This window comes from Bactrocera neohumeralis, chromosome 2, assembly GCF_024586455.1.
Source record: "Bactrocera neohumeralis isolate Rockhampton chromosome 2, APGP_CSIRO_Bneo_wtdbg2-racon-allhic-juicebox.fasta_v2, whole genome shotgun sequence".
NCBI classification, from domain to species: Eukaryota; Metazoa; Arthropoda; class Insecta; order Diptera; family Tephritidae; genus Bactrocera; species Bactrocera neohumeralis.
The window spans coordinates 58,816,334-58,832,180 of record NC_065919.1 but is presented as its reverse complement, the minus strand read 5'-3'; the positions used below and the strand labels follow the sequence as shown (position 1 = coordinate 58,832,180).

The following is a 15,847-nucleotide window of genomic DNA, read 5'->3' as shown; positions in this document are numbered from 1 at the left end:
AGAGAGTGCGTAGTGCAAACTGAGTTGACTCTGCTGCATTTAAGCTTTCAAAATTTTTGCGAAAGATCAATGCTTGCGACCGAAAATGCCGAAATTGATGCTGCACAATTCTTCTGAGAATCCATTGATTAATATACATATATGTAGATATATACTTAAGAGTGAATGCTGTAGGTAGAGATTTTTCGGGAGAGCAATTTTTATATTTTTATTTGTTTTTTGCTTTATATCAATGGCGCCTTTAGTAGGCATTTCAGTGTCGATCGGCGAAGATCGCTCCAAGTCTTACAAATATAGAAATATGATTATTAAAAATATTTATTTATTGATTTTGTTGGTATTTATGGTGAATATCGTACAATTTGCTAACGGTGATGGCATGATAGAGGTTTTTGGCTGGAAACAAATGGACTTTTACAATCGTGGCGACAGAGTTCCGAATGAGAACGGAAAAGAGTTGCCTGGAGGAGAAGGACATAAAAAACGACCACCATGTAAGTTAATCAATTTCTCTTGCAACAATTGAAGATTCTAAAATTAACTTGTATGCAGTTGAACACAGAAATATCGTCAAGTGAAATAGTAAAGTATTATAAAATAATTTATCTGGGTTAAAACCGGTAGAGCAATGCGAATCTTTAGTTTCATACATATAATACACGTTTGAATCTCTTCATGTACACACGTATACACAAACATAAACACATATGTACCCAAATACTTTGTTGATAACACAAGTCAGATAGGAGGGCTTAAAATCACTAATTATCAATTTTGAAAACATTTTGTTTAATAATAACCCAAAATAGTACTTAAATGATGATAATTGTGTGGAAAGTACTTTTTTTTTGCGTTTATAGCGTTTTAAAGTGCTTTACAAATATTAATTAGTTAATGGGTTAAAAGTTTAAGAAAACATCATCGGGCATTCCCTAAATAATATAGAAGAATGCTGCCGATTTGATATGCCTCTGACGGTTCCGGTTACGTTGTGGGAATCTATGGTGAGTATATATAAAATATACTGTTTCAAATATGCGAAGCCTATGTAGGTAGGTAGGTAGATGGACGTGTAACGACGCACCTGCACCTTTAGAAGGCTTATTGTGCTGCCACCTACTAAAGCCCCATCCTTATATTGGCTCCATTCTGAACCACCTCGTGTTTCTGATGAAGTTCATTAGAACGAAAAGTTTTATCAGTGCAACCTGCGAGACGTCGCACGTAGGAGCATTTTGTCTCAAAAACCGGACAAAATTATTCAAAGTGATTTTATGAATGAAAATGAATAAAAATTCATTATTGAATATAATAATGCAATATATTAAAATAAAACGAACATTTTATATTGAATATACAGTCATGGACACATAAATAGCACACTTGGTCATCAAATAAGAAAACATTCATTTATTCCTTAAGTTTATCACTTACGGATTTAAAGAGGAATGCGTTTTATTTTAAAAATTATTCACTTTAATATTACTAAACGCTAAAACAATAAGTATTTTGTTATCGCCAAAAAAAGACGAAAACATCAATATCCTATATGACAGCTGGGACACATAAATAGCACAATCTGAAAAGGGGTTTAAAAAAAGGTACAAATATTTATAAAAATTATTAAAGATTATTAAAAAATTGCAAAAGATTGTTCATTTCGTTAGTATTTCGTAGTATATCCATCATTTTTAATCACCCGCTCACATCTTCGCTGCATGCTGTACACCAGTTCTTGACATCGTTCGTTTGGGATTGAATACCAAGGCTCCTCAATTCCAGCCCATAAATCATCAAAATTTTTGAATTTATTGCTTGCTATTTTGAACTTTATACCATTCCATACATTTTCTATTGGTTTCAGATCGTCAGAGATTGACGATTAAATGTCTGCAAGTAGCCAGAGGCCAGAGCCTCTTTTCCAGAGTCTAATTGAGTGCAGCCTGTTCTAGCTATTTCACCTGCTTTACAGTTCCCAGGTATAAGACTATGTCTAGGAACCCATTGCAGATGTGTCGTCAAATTGGAAATGCTAAATCCACTATGTGATCAAGGTATTCTTTCACTAACTTTGCCGAAACTCTAAGAGACTTTGGCAATTTCAAAGCCGGTTGGCTATCTGTATATATAAATATATTCCTTGTAGTAAGCACACTCCTAGTCAGAACAAGAAGGCTTTCTTTAATTGCTGTGATCTTCGCTTGGAAGACACTGCAGTGGTCTGGTTAAAGGATGCCAATTTTGGTATCTAGTATGCAGAAAGGATAACACCTCATACTTTAATATCTAGTCTGGACCCCTCCTTGTAGATGCTTGTCTCCTCTCTCTCTTGTCCACCTCGCCCCTTTCCCACTCTTCTCTTTGGAAGGGAAGACAATATTGCGGACCGAATTTAAATGCAACTTTATAGGATTTCGAAAATCAGTAGTAATTAATTTCCCGAGACCTTACTTTCTGACACTATGCCTCCATAGCGAAGGAATATAGTTTAATTGCAATACCCATTTGATAATGGTTGTTAACATTATGCTTACAGAAAGGGAATCTGTCGCTGTTTCACTATCTAGTGTATGCTCCACCGTGAAGTTTTTAGAGCTGCCTAGGAAGTGAGTATCTATCAGCAGGCTTAAAGTCTTTTCACTGGATACCGTCCAGCTGTGATACGACAAACCCTTTTTTATAAATTTTACGATAATTACTTTCGGTCTGCCTGTCTGAATCGCATTGCATTTACTTAGAACCTCATTCCTTAGGAATTGTCAACTCTGGATGATTCCATCACTACGGTTTGACTGCTATTTATTGTTTTCGTACTTTGCTACTCTCTTGACCTTTGTTAACTCTTTAAAAACAAAATTTGCAGCCGATGCAATCGTATTCCCCGACCAACTGCATGGCTTGTTGAAAAGTGCTGAAAAAAACAAACTTGCCACCGATAAGGGAATAAAATTTTCAGAGAAACGATTTGAAAATGAAGGCACAAACGCTTCTTACATTCAATACAATAATGTGCCCCAGGGCGTGACACACTACAAGGGTCGCTTATTTGTGACAACGCCACGACGTAGTATTGGCATACCGTCCACCTTGAATTACATCGACTTACAGAAGGATGGCAAACAATATAGTCCGAAACTGCATGCATACCCCGATTTCGAAACAAACTATCTAAATGTGAGTGCGAAAATCCACAATCCAAGTAATTATTGCTTAATTTTTCTGTGCGCAAACATTTTTAGCCAAATTTTCCAGCAAATCCTAAACGCATTATTTCGGTTTACCGCACCACGGTGGATGCCTGCAAACGCCTATGGTTCATCGATACGGGCATGCTCGAGTATCCCGGTAAGTTGAAAAGCTAATTTGTCGACTTTCTTTATACTTATGTACTTGTTTGAATCCTTTATGATCTATTGCAAAGGCAATCGCACGCAGGTGCAGCGACCGGCAATTTGGGTGATTGATTTATCGAACGATCAGGTATTGCATCGCTACGAAATTCCAGAGACTATCGTGGACATAGGGCGAGGACTAGCAAGCATAGCTGTAGATGTTTTTGAACGAGCATGCAACGACGCCTTCGCCTATGTACCAGATCTGGTGCATCGACAGTTGTTTGTTTTTAGGTAAATTTGAATGGATTTAATTTAACTAAAAATCACAAATTTTATGATTTGTTTTTTACAACTCAATACATACAGCTTAAAGGATAACCGCATGTGGGGTTTCAAACACAATTACTTCGACATCGATCCGAACATTGGTGAACTGTATATCGGTGGCCAAACCTTCCGTTGGGATGATGGTATCTTCTCGATTACCCTCGGTCCATATGCAGAAGACGGTTATCGTACGGTGTACTTCCATCCGATGGCTAGCAATAACGAGTTCGTGGTGGACAGTAGTGTCCTGCAGAATGAGGCTAATGCCGCACGTAGCGATCACGGCAACGATTTTCGTCTATTGGGTAGTCGTGGAGACAATCATCGATCCACTATGCATTCTTGTGACCAAAAGAGCGGTATTATTTTCTATGCGGAAATACAACGTAACGGTATTGGTTGTTGGAATACAAACAAACCATTTTCCGCACAAAATCATGGCACCGTAGCACAAGATGCACAACGTATGATATATCCCAGTGATTTGACGGTAAGCTGAAGTTTATATAGTGATATTGTACTCTTGCAAACATGTTGTTCACCTAACTGTACTTTGTAAAGTGAGTCTCCTTTTACTAATATTAGTTCAAAATTAATGAAAGTGCTTTAACTTCTTAACATAAAATATTGGAACGAAAAAAGCAGAGAAATAATGTTATATAAAGCCCAGATATCCAATGAAAACTAGTACAATGGATGTGACACCGTTCATTGTTGCAGAAATTTTATATTTTAAACTAACCATTAATTGTTTCTTCTGATTATCTCTTCCTTACGTGTCTTTTATTATTCGTAGATTGATGACGAAGACAATATCTGGATGATGACCAATTCAATGCCGATATTTATTTATTCAACACTTGATCCGAATGTGGTGAATTTCCGCGTGTGGAAGCAGAATGTCAATGAAGCTGCAAAGAATACTGTCTGTGCACCCTAACATGCAATTTTATATGGAAAATAATTTACAAGCATTTCTGTAACTGAGCTTTGTTTTGGCTTTAATTCTGATAATAATAAAAACATATTTGTCTCATGTTGATTATACTTTTTTATTGAAATTCAAACACAAAATTATAAAAAAAAATGGAAATTAAAAATATTAAGTGATTATGTTTGTAAGTTATAAGGTTACAAAAAAAAGTTTTATCACGTTGTCCATATGCGATTAACTAAAATTACAGGCACTATAATATTGCATGACAATTTTAGATGTTCCAATGGGTATTAGAAGTTTTTCATTAATATAAAGATCTAAATTTTTCGTGTGCGATTTTTGTCTAAATGTTTTTGTTGTTAATTTTCTTTTTTGATACATAACATATACGTGTATGTCATTATAATACTAAGTAGTTTTAAGTGTTTCAAAAATTTACTTTTATGTAAATACAATAAATTTCAACCTATATAATATAGTATGCACTTGGATAATAAGAGATTACTATGTTGCAAAAATACATATGTTTGTATGCATGCGTGTATGCACTTGTATATGGAACATGCATACAGAGATATTTGTTATAGATATATGTATGTATGAACGTTGTCCTTTATCACTTTTTATACGCTACTTAATGGCTAAATTGACTCGGCAAAGTTGCATAAAAATGTCTCTTAAAAATGGAATGTTTATATATATGTTTTTTTATTTAATTTTCAAACGGTTTTTTTTAAATGTTTCATATTTTCCTTATTATAACGAACGGCATACAATTCCACTATATGATTGCTTGATTATGTTCCTGCAAACCGACTTTTCATTCCTTGCCCTATTTACTTTTGAAGCAAAATTGGGCTGTTGTTAGTTTATAATTTTTTAATAGTTTTCTTTTTCAATTTTAAATCTAATTAGAAGTTATATGCATTAAAAAGTTTTGAGGGATTAGTATTCTTTTGTAACTTGGAAGTGTTTCTTTTCTTAGTCTATTTTGCAAAAATGTCTTTTTAAAAATTACTAATGAGTTAGTTTGCAACGTGTTGAAGTGATTTCACTATTGCACAAGATAATCCTTGTAGCCACGTAGCGATTTCAATTGTTTTTTAAGTTTTGTTATTAAGTCTGAAGGTTGCACCAATATGGAGATATCGCGTCCCACGGAATTCAAGCGATCGCGTATCTCATTTTCCTTGAAAAATAGATTCAAAGGTCGCCCATTGATCTCAGTAAGTACCCAGAATGTAAGTGTTGTGCCATCACAGGATTGTGCCTAGAATGGAAGAAGTAAGCGACATAAAAGAATATATTCAAAAATGCTGAGCTAAAGAATTAACGGTGTGTTTACCTTGGGTGGCAGTCCATGCCGTGCTGCTAAGCTATTTGGCACTACATCAACAATGGTGGCTGTGTTGCCATCGCGTATTAGACCCAAACACTGACCCTCACGCTCACGTCGTATAGCGTAGCCGCGACCGAAGGGTATGCGACGTACGAGCACCTCGACCTGGTAAGTCAGAATACAGTTATAAATTAATAAAATATGTTAGGAAATCTAAGTCTGTGTGTTGATGTCAAGGAATATAAGTTTAGGTTGAAATATTTCGAGACGTCGGGTAGACGAATTTTTTATTCTATATTATTATGTTCCCCCACAATCGAGTCTACGTAGCTCTGAACATAATATAGCTCTTCAACACTCATATTGTTCAGATCGGATTACTATGGCATTTAACTGCCGTACAAAGGGGCCGATCGAAATAAAGTTCTTGTTTGGAAATTTCGACAAGATATGTTCACAAAATTTTGTATATATTACTGTTCGAAGTAACCTACAATCTCCGAACACTTTGTTCAGATCGGATCGCCATAGTAAAAGCTCACCGATCAAAATTAAGTCCTTATATGGAAAACTTATTTATTTGATAAATAATCTTTCCAAGATTTAGCATTTATTATTGTTCAAAGAAATTCTCCGAACATATTGTCCAGATCGGAACACTATAGCATACGGCTGTTATTGTTGTAGCGGCAGAATTCTGCCGAGTTGACAATCCTTGACCGGATAAAAAACCCGGGTCCGTTCCGGTTACATAGATCCGACTGTCGTGACTGCTATTCAAACTGACCGATCAAAATCAAGTCCTTGCTTGGAAAACTTTTTTATTCAACAAATTATCTTTAGTTTGACATAGTTTATTGTCCAAGGTACTAAACTATAGTATCGTGTACATATTTAAAATAAATAATAATAAATAAAATTTGCGATAACTGTAAGCACTTACAAAAAGCGTATTCGTGTTGCGTATTATTTTGTTGGCCTCATTTGCTGTAGTTATCGCTGTACCGGCAATGGAGAGCAATTGGTCGCCGATATGTAGTGCATTGTATAGCACTGGATGTTCTTTTTGCTTCCAACCAGCCACCCTAATGATAAAGCGAAAGAATTGCACATGAAAATTGTCGCAACAAACACAGTGTGCCGGTATCAACTACTCACCACACAGCACCAAAAGCATCTACCCATGCAATTGAGCCCAGGCAATCTTTGCGTCGCAGCTGCAGGCGCACCCCACCGGGATGCATGATTTCACGCCGCAATTGCATGACCTGATGTTCGCGCAGTGTCATGCGCTTATTCGCCGGCGAACTATTAGCACCACTGGGTGATGGCAGCGGCGATGATAAACCAATGTGGCTGCCAGCTACACCACCGTTCCCGCTATCATTTGCCAGTCCATTTTCGGCGTTGCGAAAAGGTTGGGGCGGATGTTGAAAGCGCAATGCTGTATTACGCGCGCCAGGCAGTTCATTGTTGTTGGTACCGCGTGTAGGACCGGTGCGTGCATCAGATGTAGAAGAGCTACGTCGACGTTGCTCCATTAATTCACTATTGCGACTGCGATTGTGCTGCGGTGCATTCGAACTGCTACCGGTGCTGGTTGAGGGTTGCGGCACAGATACATTGTCACCATTGTTGTTTGAAGTCACCGCACTGCCACTTTTATTGCCTGCAACAGCTTTTGGTTTTCCCTTTACCGCAGACGCTTTAAGTAAATGAAAATCACGGCGACTCGGTCGAGTCGTTATCACAGCTTCAGTAAGTCCGCGCGTTAGTAAGTGACCGCGGCCAGGTAAGGGAAATTGAGTATTTGTTGTTGTAGTTGTTGGTATCGAAGCAGGCGGAGCTTGATGGGACGTTGGCGGTGGCGATGATGTGGTAGTGCGCGTTAGAAGACTTGTAGTTGTTGTAATGCGTCGACGCTCCAACATGGGACTGACGTTAGACGGATGTGCTCGTGCCATTAATGGCGATTGCATTGCTTTGTGGCGGCTTTTCGGCGGTAGCGACGGTATTTCAACGTGTGGTGTTGGACTAACGGTACGAGCTGCTGGCGTGGGCTTGATTTGCTTATGTGCCTCTCTCTGGGGTATTGGGGAAGACGGTTTGGAAACATATTCGTTTTCGGGTTTACCAGTCGAACTAGATGCCACCTTGGAATTCAAGAAACAATAAATTAACTTTAATTCTACGAAAAAAATAATAATAATAAATCGTTTTACCTCAGCGCGCGCATGCGTCGTTGAGTTACCGATTAATGTGGGTGATAGTGGCGGCACCGTGGTCGTTACGGTACCTATGAGCGTAGCGTTTGACGAGATGTCTAGCTCTGGTGGATTACTAGTTGATAGAAAGACCTTTTCATAGTGAACCGATCCAGCATTATGTTTGATAGTTGCTTCTGGCGCGATAACATATCTGTCCGGCCTGTTTGACGTACTAGCATTATCCACCGTTATATTTGTTATGCCTGAAGTATTAGCTGAAAGTATGATTTTCTTCATCATTTTAGGCGTCCCATTATTGCTGGACGCGTTTGCTGGCTGAGCCGTCGAACTGGATGCAGATGAGTTGTAACACGTGCCATATAAGGAAACGGCATTGGAAACAATGGTGTTGTGCGCTTCTGGAGCTTTGGCAGTCACTACTGGGTTATTGCCTATTACATGTACCGTTGTTATTTTCAACTCCTCTGCGGGTAAATTCGCCGTTGTTGTTGCTGATGAAATGTTGTGGTTCGGCCTTTTTACTGGTGTTGCATATGGTGTGGTTTTTGTGGTAGTATTTGTTGTTGTAGTAGTGGTTTTAGTACCAAGTACCTGTATTGTACTACTATTTGATTTTGTGGACGGAATGATTTGCACATTGCTTTTGTACTCGGTCTGTACGGCATCGGGGAATTTGAAAATTTCCCCAGTGACCCGTTTATTGGACACTTTTGCACTGGTTTTTGTTTCTTTTTGCTGTTTCAGTTCATTGCTATCGTTTGCTGATACTTGTATGATGGTGATGTTCATTTTATCTACATCTAACTGTTCAATTGATTCACTGTTAGTCGAGGTAATGGAAGTATTCGGCCACGTATCGGATTGTGGATCTACACTGATCTCGAACTCTGTGATATTGTCATCACTCGACGTGGTGGATACGTTATGAGTAATTGAGGAATTTGTGACTTCCTTTCGGGATGTATCGGCAGCACCAGCGGACAGCGAACGGGAGGTTTGAAGTCTGAAAAAAAAAAAAAAAAAAAAACAAATTGGGATTTATAAATAGTTTGATGTATTTCATTTAAAATTTTGATCAGCTTTCAATCAACAATAGATTAAAATTCTTCGCATTTAAAAATTCTTTTCGAATGTTGATGTCAAAGAGAATATTTTTTGTGTCAGAAATACATTCCAAGTTTGGATATTTCTTGGTCGAAGCTCGAGCGCTAACAGCAAGAAGCTTTTAGAAGTATTGACAGGTAGCAGGCAGAGAGAAAGGAATTGTAATTAGAAAACATGGAAACATATTTCTCTCAAATAAGAAGTTTGTAACACCCAGAAGGAAACGTCGGATATACTTAAAATATATATATCAATGATCAGCGTGACGATCTGAGTCGACTGTCTCTTCGTCATTATAAACTTCATTTGCTTTGTTTTTAGGATAAAGATCTGAAATTTTGAACAGGTACTTTTTTCCCCAAGAAACTGCTGATTTTTTTGGACCACTATAGAGTATAGCCGCCACACAAACTGATTGATCAATCCGTTAGCAAAAGAGTCGGGTCTAAGTAACCGGAACGGACCCAGATTTTTATCTGCCCAAAGACTGTCAACTCAGCACCATGTCTAGAAATTACATCAATAATGTTTTCTGCCGCTACAACAACAACAACAACAACAACCACATCGATCAAACTTAAGTCCCTCTATCGACAACTTTCTTATTTGATAAAATATCTTCTAAGAAACTTGGCATACAGGGTTTGTCCAGACTGAGTCGATATAAAAAAAAATTTATTGAACCAATCGTTACAATTGTTTAAAAACCTTCAAAATAGGCTCCTTCTGCGTCGATGTAGCGCTGCCAGCGCTATTTCCTAACTTTGAAGGCGTCACGGAAGGTATACTTCAGAATAACCATGAGAGCCGAAGTGGATGCTGCTTGAATTCTCTGTCATCGGTCTTTTCAGGAAAGAACAAATAGTCCGTGGGGGCCACATCTGGGCTGTGGTGCAACTTCCAATCGGCTGCGATGTCTTGTCAGACCCGATCGACCCTTAGTTTGAGTCTCTTGAGGACTTCCACGTAAAACTTGGCGTTGACGGTTTGTCCAGGAATAACAAATTCATGGTGATCGATGCTTTCGATGTCAAAAAAGACAATTAGCATCGCTTTCACTTTTGATTTGCTCATTCTTACGGTCTTCATCAGTGTCCTCTTCCCGGCCCTCCAAAAAGGCTTGGTGTCACCGAAACACACCACTTCTTGCTACAGAAACATCTGGGTAAGCCTGCTTGATTATATCAAATGTCGGACAAACCCTGTATATTACGATTTCTGATCCGACCACTACAGGACATAGCTGCCATACAAACTGGCCATTCAAAATGGCGGTAAAGCTCCTTGTTTTGCTATAAAAAATGCATCTGTGAAGGCTATTATAGCTTCGGGGCAGCCGAAGTTAACGTTTTTTCTTGTTTTGAAATACTTTAAAGACTACCCAACACTGCAAATCGAAAATTTCGATTTTTTTTAATTCTGCAGCTCTGACATATTAAATAATGTTTTTAAATTTTCACCCAAAAAATTAAAGAGAAAACGAATTTATTTTATAAAAGTCGCATAAATAAACCAGCACCAAAGGATGTATGAAGCTTCGCATTGCAGCAATGAGAGCAGTGAATATGAGCTCAATGGTGATACACTAGATCAATTGTATAAGGAGCAATTGCAAATGCTCCGCGAGCTTGTCTTCAAACAAAGTCGCACAGAAGATATCGAGCTCTGTCGCAAATGGCTCAAGATATTCAGTAAGACTAGCAAGGGAGAGAAAATGGCGAGAAATTGTCTATGCTCGCTTATGCAGCAACAGTTGCAGGAACAAGGCATGTTGGGTGAGCCCTTCACCAATTCGCAGAACTGCAATCGTGACTTGGAACGCGTGCTCCACGAGCTGGACAAACAGAGTTTCCTTAGCGCCAATTACATACAACAAGCGCACACGATGCGTACATTCGCCTCCCACGATAAATGTGGTCAATGTTACCAACATTATCCCGACAAAAAGCATGGGCACAATCAACCGCTGCATTATAATATGCGGCACGAGGCCGTGTGTGAAGCGTGTTTGTACGAATACACCAACGAAGGCGGCGGCGATTGCGGTAACGGTAAACAGCATTTGGACGCAGCTCGTGGCAATTGCATTTATGGAAATAATTTTTATAATAAACAGTACAGTACAAAGGATGAACGAGCTGGTGGCGATGCTGCGACACTCGATGAGCTGTCTACAGAGTGTGAGGAAAACGAGAAATTAACAGAAAATCTGTTATTACGTCGCGAGGTGGAGACGTTGCGTTTACAATTAACTGAGAAGGAAATCGAAAATATACATTTGAAGGAGATAGTGGAGAAATGTGAAATGCAGAACTCTAATTATGAAAACGTATTGGAGGGAATACGTAAAAATTTGCTCCAAGGTGTAAAGCAAGCTTTAGAGCAATGGAACGCGGAGCCGCAGCCAACATTTCCCATGAAGCTTTTCGAAATTCTATTCAGAGACTTCGAAACATGTGATGATTTTTTCTCATCCATAAAAGCATACGATATTGAATTTGAGCAAATTATTGCCAAACGTTTTGAAAACGAACTAATTAAACGTAAGGCGAAAATAACAAGTCACATTTGTCGGAAATTGGTTAAGGGCAAAAAGCGTCTTCAAGAGAAATATGAACAACGATTACGCATGCAAAATTGGGCACAACGCTTGCAATTGAAGTTGGTGAAACTCAAGTGTTTTTCGGCATTAAGGCAAATTTTCATAAATGCACAACTGGAAAAGGACGGAACTGGCATGAATGAAAAAATGTGGGAGCTTTTGCGTGTTTTGGAAGAGAAGTATCAGACTATTGTCAATGAGATAGTTTAGGCTACTATATTGTATATATGTATTTATGAAACTTTATTTCAGCTTAAATAAAAAAAAAATATATATAAATTGTTATTCGCACAATTTGACTTTATCTTTTCTAGAGCTCCTTTAACCAAATATATAGATTTGGGTTGTTATGTATGGTTTGTATGGTTTAATGAAAGTCTTGCTTAATGTAAGTAGCCACAAAACATTTACACTAGATCATCTACGAGTATTGAATATGAAGGCTCTGCGTGAACTCTAGTTCAAAATGGTAGAACCCAAAATACGTAGGCGCAGAAAAACGTGAAATAAAAAAAAACATTTTTTTTAATTTACAATTAATTAATCTTCAATCGGGTAAAATTTTAAAATTATTTTTAATCAAATTTTTTACAGCAGAAAAAAAATTATTTAAATATTAATTCAATTATTTTCTCACTATTTGCAATTCTGATATAACTTATATAACTCCTGGCAATTAGAATTTTTTAATGCTCGCAAATTCTCTCTTCACGAATCTCTTTCTAATATTCCCTATTAATTAATTTATTACATTATTATTTACGTACCTTGATGACACAACGCTTTCTGCTTGCACCAAACTTTCCCAGTTTTTGATTTGATCTGTCAAAAATATAACAAATAAATATGTAAAATACATATTATACATTTATTTTCATAAAAAAAAAACACAAAAAACAATACAATGATTACCTGCTGATGCACGTTGTCCGATATCTACACGTACACTGTTACCAGAACTAATTGTTGACGTTCCATGTCTTTGTTGTGATTTTCTTAGAATTGGTGAAAGAAACTCATCGTCAAAATAGGTGTCATTCGCATCATGAATAAAGTTATTCTCCTCCATATGTAAAGCATCGTTTATTTGCTCGCTATACGCACTAATAGGATCGGAAAGCAAATTCAGGAGATTCTGTGTAAGTGTATTCGACATGGCAGTAAGGGCTGGTAATGCCGTTGCTTGAGGTGTAGTAGTTGATACATTGGACACTGAGGAATTGCTACCACTGTTGCTTACGTTTGCCGTAGTTGTGGGTAGATGTACTCTGCCACTATTACTAGAAATGGTTGTAGTTGTTGGCAGAGATTGTGCTACAGTAGAAGTTGTGACTGCTATTGTAGTATTAGGTCGTTCTAAAAGAGCTTCATTAGTAGCAATGTCTTGAACTGAACTTGGTGGTACAATGCGTTCAACGCCTGGTACTATTGCTGCTGGTACGGGTGGTGGTGCCGGCAGTGGTGATGTTGGATCACGAGTGGGTAGGAGTGGAGCACGTATTTCAGGTAACTTTGTATAGAGATTCTCTCGTGGCGATAGAATTTTCATTTCACGCAATTTAGACCGTAACGTCTCAACCCATTCCTGCATAATTTCCCTGCAAAAAGTAAACATAGGAAAGGTTTTATATAAAACAAAAATTAATTTTCAGACAAGCAAAACTATAAATGAAGACAACGCGTCATGTAATGTATACAGAAAACAGCTGAGTGCTCATCAGATTGTAAAGTGTAATCCATTACATTACGCTTGTTTGTTAAGTAATAGATGTGCACCCTACCATGACATTGCATGAAAGCGTATCACTTCATTAGCAAGCGTGACGACAAATTCGAATTCATGTGAATTTGGAATGAGTGCATGCGAAATGTGTAAAGTGTCCTGCATCGAAACGATCCACTCCGGACTGTGAGCAGCTGCCTGACGAGGCTCTGCATATCCCTCCAAAAGGGCGTCCGTGTCATCGTGCACACAAAAAACAACCCAGCTGCGATCAGATTTCTGAAAAATAATAAGAATGCATAGTTTTTAACACACATTCACATTTTAAATATTGCAAAAAAAAAAATAATTATTTATATATACTCACTTTGGGCCCTACAGTAATTTTTTTGCCTTCAGCTGTTAATCTTTTAAGCCAAGTATTTTTATGTATTTCTCGAAATTGCGCTGGGTTTGTATTAATCAAAGGGGCACTCCCACTTCCACTGTTAGCACCACTACTCAATGTGCTTATAGACGAAGATGTAGCTGTGGCAGCTGTTACCGATGCAGCTGCCGTGGATGAGCTCGTAGCCATTGGCATATAAATTTTTGTAAAAATATTTAACACTTCATACAATAAAATATTGTAACGACATGATATTTTTTCTTAGAAAAACCAATTACTAATTTCAATTAATTTCTTACCAATTAATTGTAATTTAATATCGCAAGCGCTTTCGCCACATTCAAATTAAAATGCAATTACCTATTCGCAACATTTGCTTAGTTATAAAAAAAAAATGGGGCCAATTAGTTTCCACACTTATTAAGGAGAACTATGAAATTTTATTGTGCAATGTAGTTTATGCATTTGTTTACAATATGAAAACATCAGTGCTTCTGTAGCAAACATCATTAAGCACTGCCAACGACACCTGCTCGCTCTGACGACGTTGACGTTGGCGTCGAAGACTTTGCGTTTGTTGACGCCGCCTTGTCTGTCAAAGTTCTGCTCGCGCGCTGCTATTTTTTATGCAGTCTCGCTCTCCTTTTTTTCATCGTTTGACAGCAATCGGCGAAGTGCAATGAAATTTTGCAGACAATTTCTGGCGTTTTTTCAAAGAAGTTTCACTGAAATTTCTCAATATTTTTTCAACATTACAATTTACGATGATTGAGAAGTGCTTTGATCGCAATTTGAACAATTTTGAAACACTTTAAATACAAGAAAACTAATTAGAATTGCAGCATCCTAATAAATTGCTAATTATTGCACGACGCCATGTTTGCACTATTAAATGTCAGTTTATGCGTTGCCAACGGTAATACTCTAATCATAGTTGCCAAGAGAACCAAATTTGTTTCATGTTAAACCATAAAAATTACTGCTGCAATAATACATTTTTTATTATAATTTAATTTATTTTAACAGAAAATTTAAATTCTCTATTGTGGTCACTCTCTTACTACACTATTCTCTTTAGTGTAAAGATTAGATTATTTGATTTTATGCCGTTACAACAGCAATAATGACACATCTCAATTATTGAGAGTTAGGTTTGGAATTAGCATCTGAGTTTATCCGGCTTTGAAGCTGCCGTCTGCCAAGACAATTAATGTTATTTGCAAAATCCATAGTATGTAGGAATTTACGCTGAACTGTTCCACGGGAATCGGACTTCCGTGACCAGAACGAGGGCGGATTCTTCTTCAGCCACAAACTGTCAACTCGGCAGCTTAACTAAGAATTCTTTGGCGCTTGTTTGTTCTCACTACATCAAAAACATGGTTATATTGGAATTTGCACTATTGCAACACAACAATACTAGTTAAATCCCCTCAAGCATTACTTTGCAATAGGCGGTGATTTGTTCCCCGAAACTATACTATCCAATCCAAAAGTTTTAATAATCATCTAATCTGCAACTTTGTAAATAACACACAACTTTTTAATTGCTATAATACTTTTTATTCAGATTTTTTAGTTTTTATCTTTTTTTGCTTTGCTTTTTAACTTACAATATTACTTTTTTTTAAGTTTTTCTATTTTTATATCACACATAAAGGTAAGTAATAGTATATATTTTTTTTGATCATGTCTTGCATTTTTACTGTGCTACGATAAATTAGACGTACGTAATTAGACGCATGCGCATTTATCAAACACTTTTGCTAATAACAAACTTTTTTATTTTTATCATATAGTATTTAAGGATTAATCATAAACTACTATAACAGTATTTTTTCCATTAGTCTTTGAGATAATTCTT

The 15,847-nt window shown here is 37.2% G+C and overlaps 2 protein-coding genes across 2 annotated transcripts; one reads left to right on the top strand and one right to left on the bottom strand.

The window, feature by feature from the left end:
• Positions 1-286: 286 nt before the first annotated feature.
• On the top strand, positions 287-4,704 carry LOC126765917 (L-dopachrome tautomerase yellow-f2-like). Its single transcript, XM_050483616.1, has 6 exons — positions 287-494; positions 2,864-3,174; positions 3,240-3,345; positions 3,422-3,626; positions 3,702-4,152; positions 4,459-4,704. The coding sequence occupies exons 1-6, from the start codon at positions 302-304 to the stop codon at positions 4,600-4,602; spliced, it is 1,410 nt and encodes a 469-aa protein (XP_050339573.1). The 5' UTR covers positions 287-301; the 3' UTR covers positions 4,603-4,704.
• A 584-nt stretch (positions 4,705-5,288) lies between these two features.
• Positions 5,289-14,855, bottom strand: LOC126765852 (mucin-5AC). The gene is made up of 9 exons (XM_050483534.1): positions 13,963-14,855; positions 13,654-13,874; positions 12,785-13,470; positions 12,640-12,694; positions 8,161-9,169; positions 7,097-8,091; positions 6,882-7,023; positions 5,945-6,103; positions 5,289-5,869 (listed from the first exon to the last, which is right to left on the bottom strand). The coding sequence occupies exons 1-9, from the start codon at positions 14,176-14,178 to the stop codon at positions 5,654-5,656; spliced, it is 3,699 nt and encodes a 1,232-aa protein (XP_050339491.1). The 5' UTR covers positions 14,179-14,855; the 3' UTR covers positions 5,289-5,653.
• Between the last annotated feature and the right edge of the window lie 992 nt (positions 14,856-15,847).

Bases quoted from the DNA above. Each gene is read 5' to 3' on its own strand.
- LOC126765917 (XM_050483616.1), top strand. From the start codon at position 302: ATGATTATTAAAAATATTTATTTATTGATTTTGTTGGTATTTATGGTG. The intron at 495-2,863 runs GTAAGTTAATCA...CAAAATTTGCAG, and splicing joins ACATAAAAAACGACCACCAT to CCGATGCAATCGTATTCCCC. The intron at 3,627-3,701 runs GTAAATTTGAAT...CAATACATACAG, and splicing joins CGACAGTTGTTTGTTTTTAG to CTTAAAGGATAACCGCATGT.
- LOC126765852 (XM_050483534.1), bottom strand. From the start codon at position 14,178: ATGCCAATGGCTACGAGCTCATCCACGGCAGCTGCATCGGTAACAGCT. The intron at 13,875-13,962 runs GTGAGTATATAT...ATTATTTTTCAG, and splicing joins AAATTACTGTAGGGCCCAAA to AAATCTGATCGCAGCTGGGT. The intron at 9,170-12,639 runs GTACGTAAATAA...TTTTTTTTTCAG, and splicing joins GAAAGCGTTGTGTCATCAAG to ACTTCAAACCTCCCGTTCGC.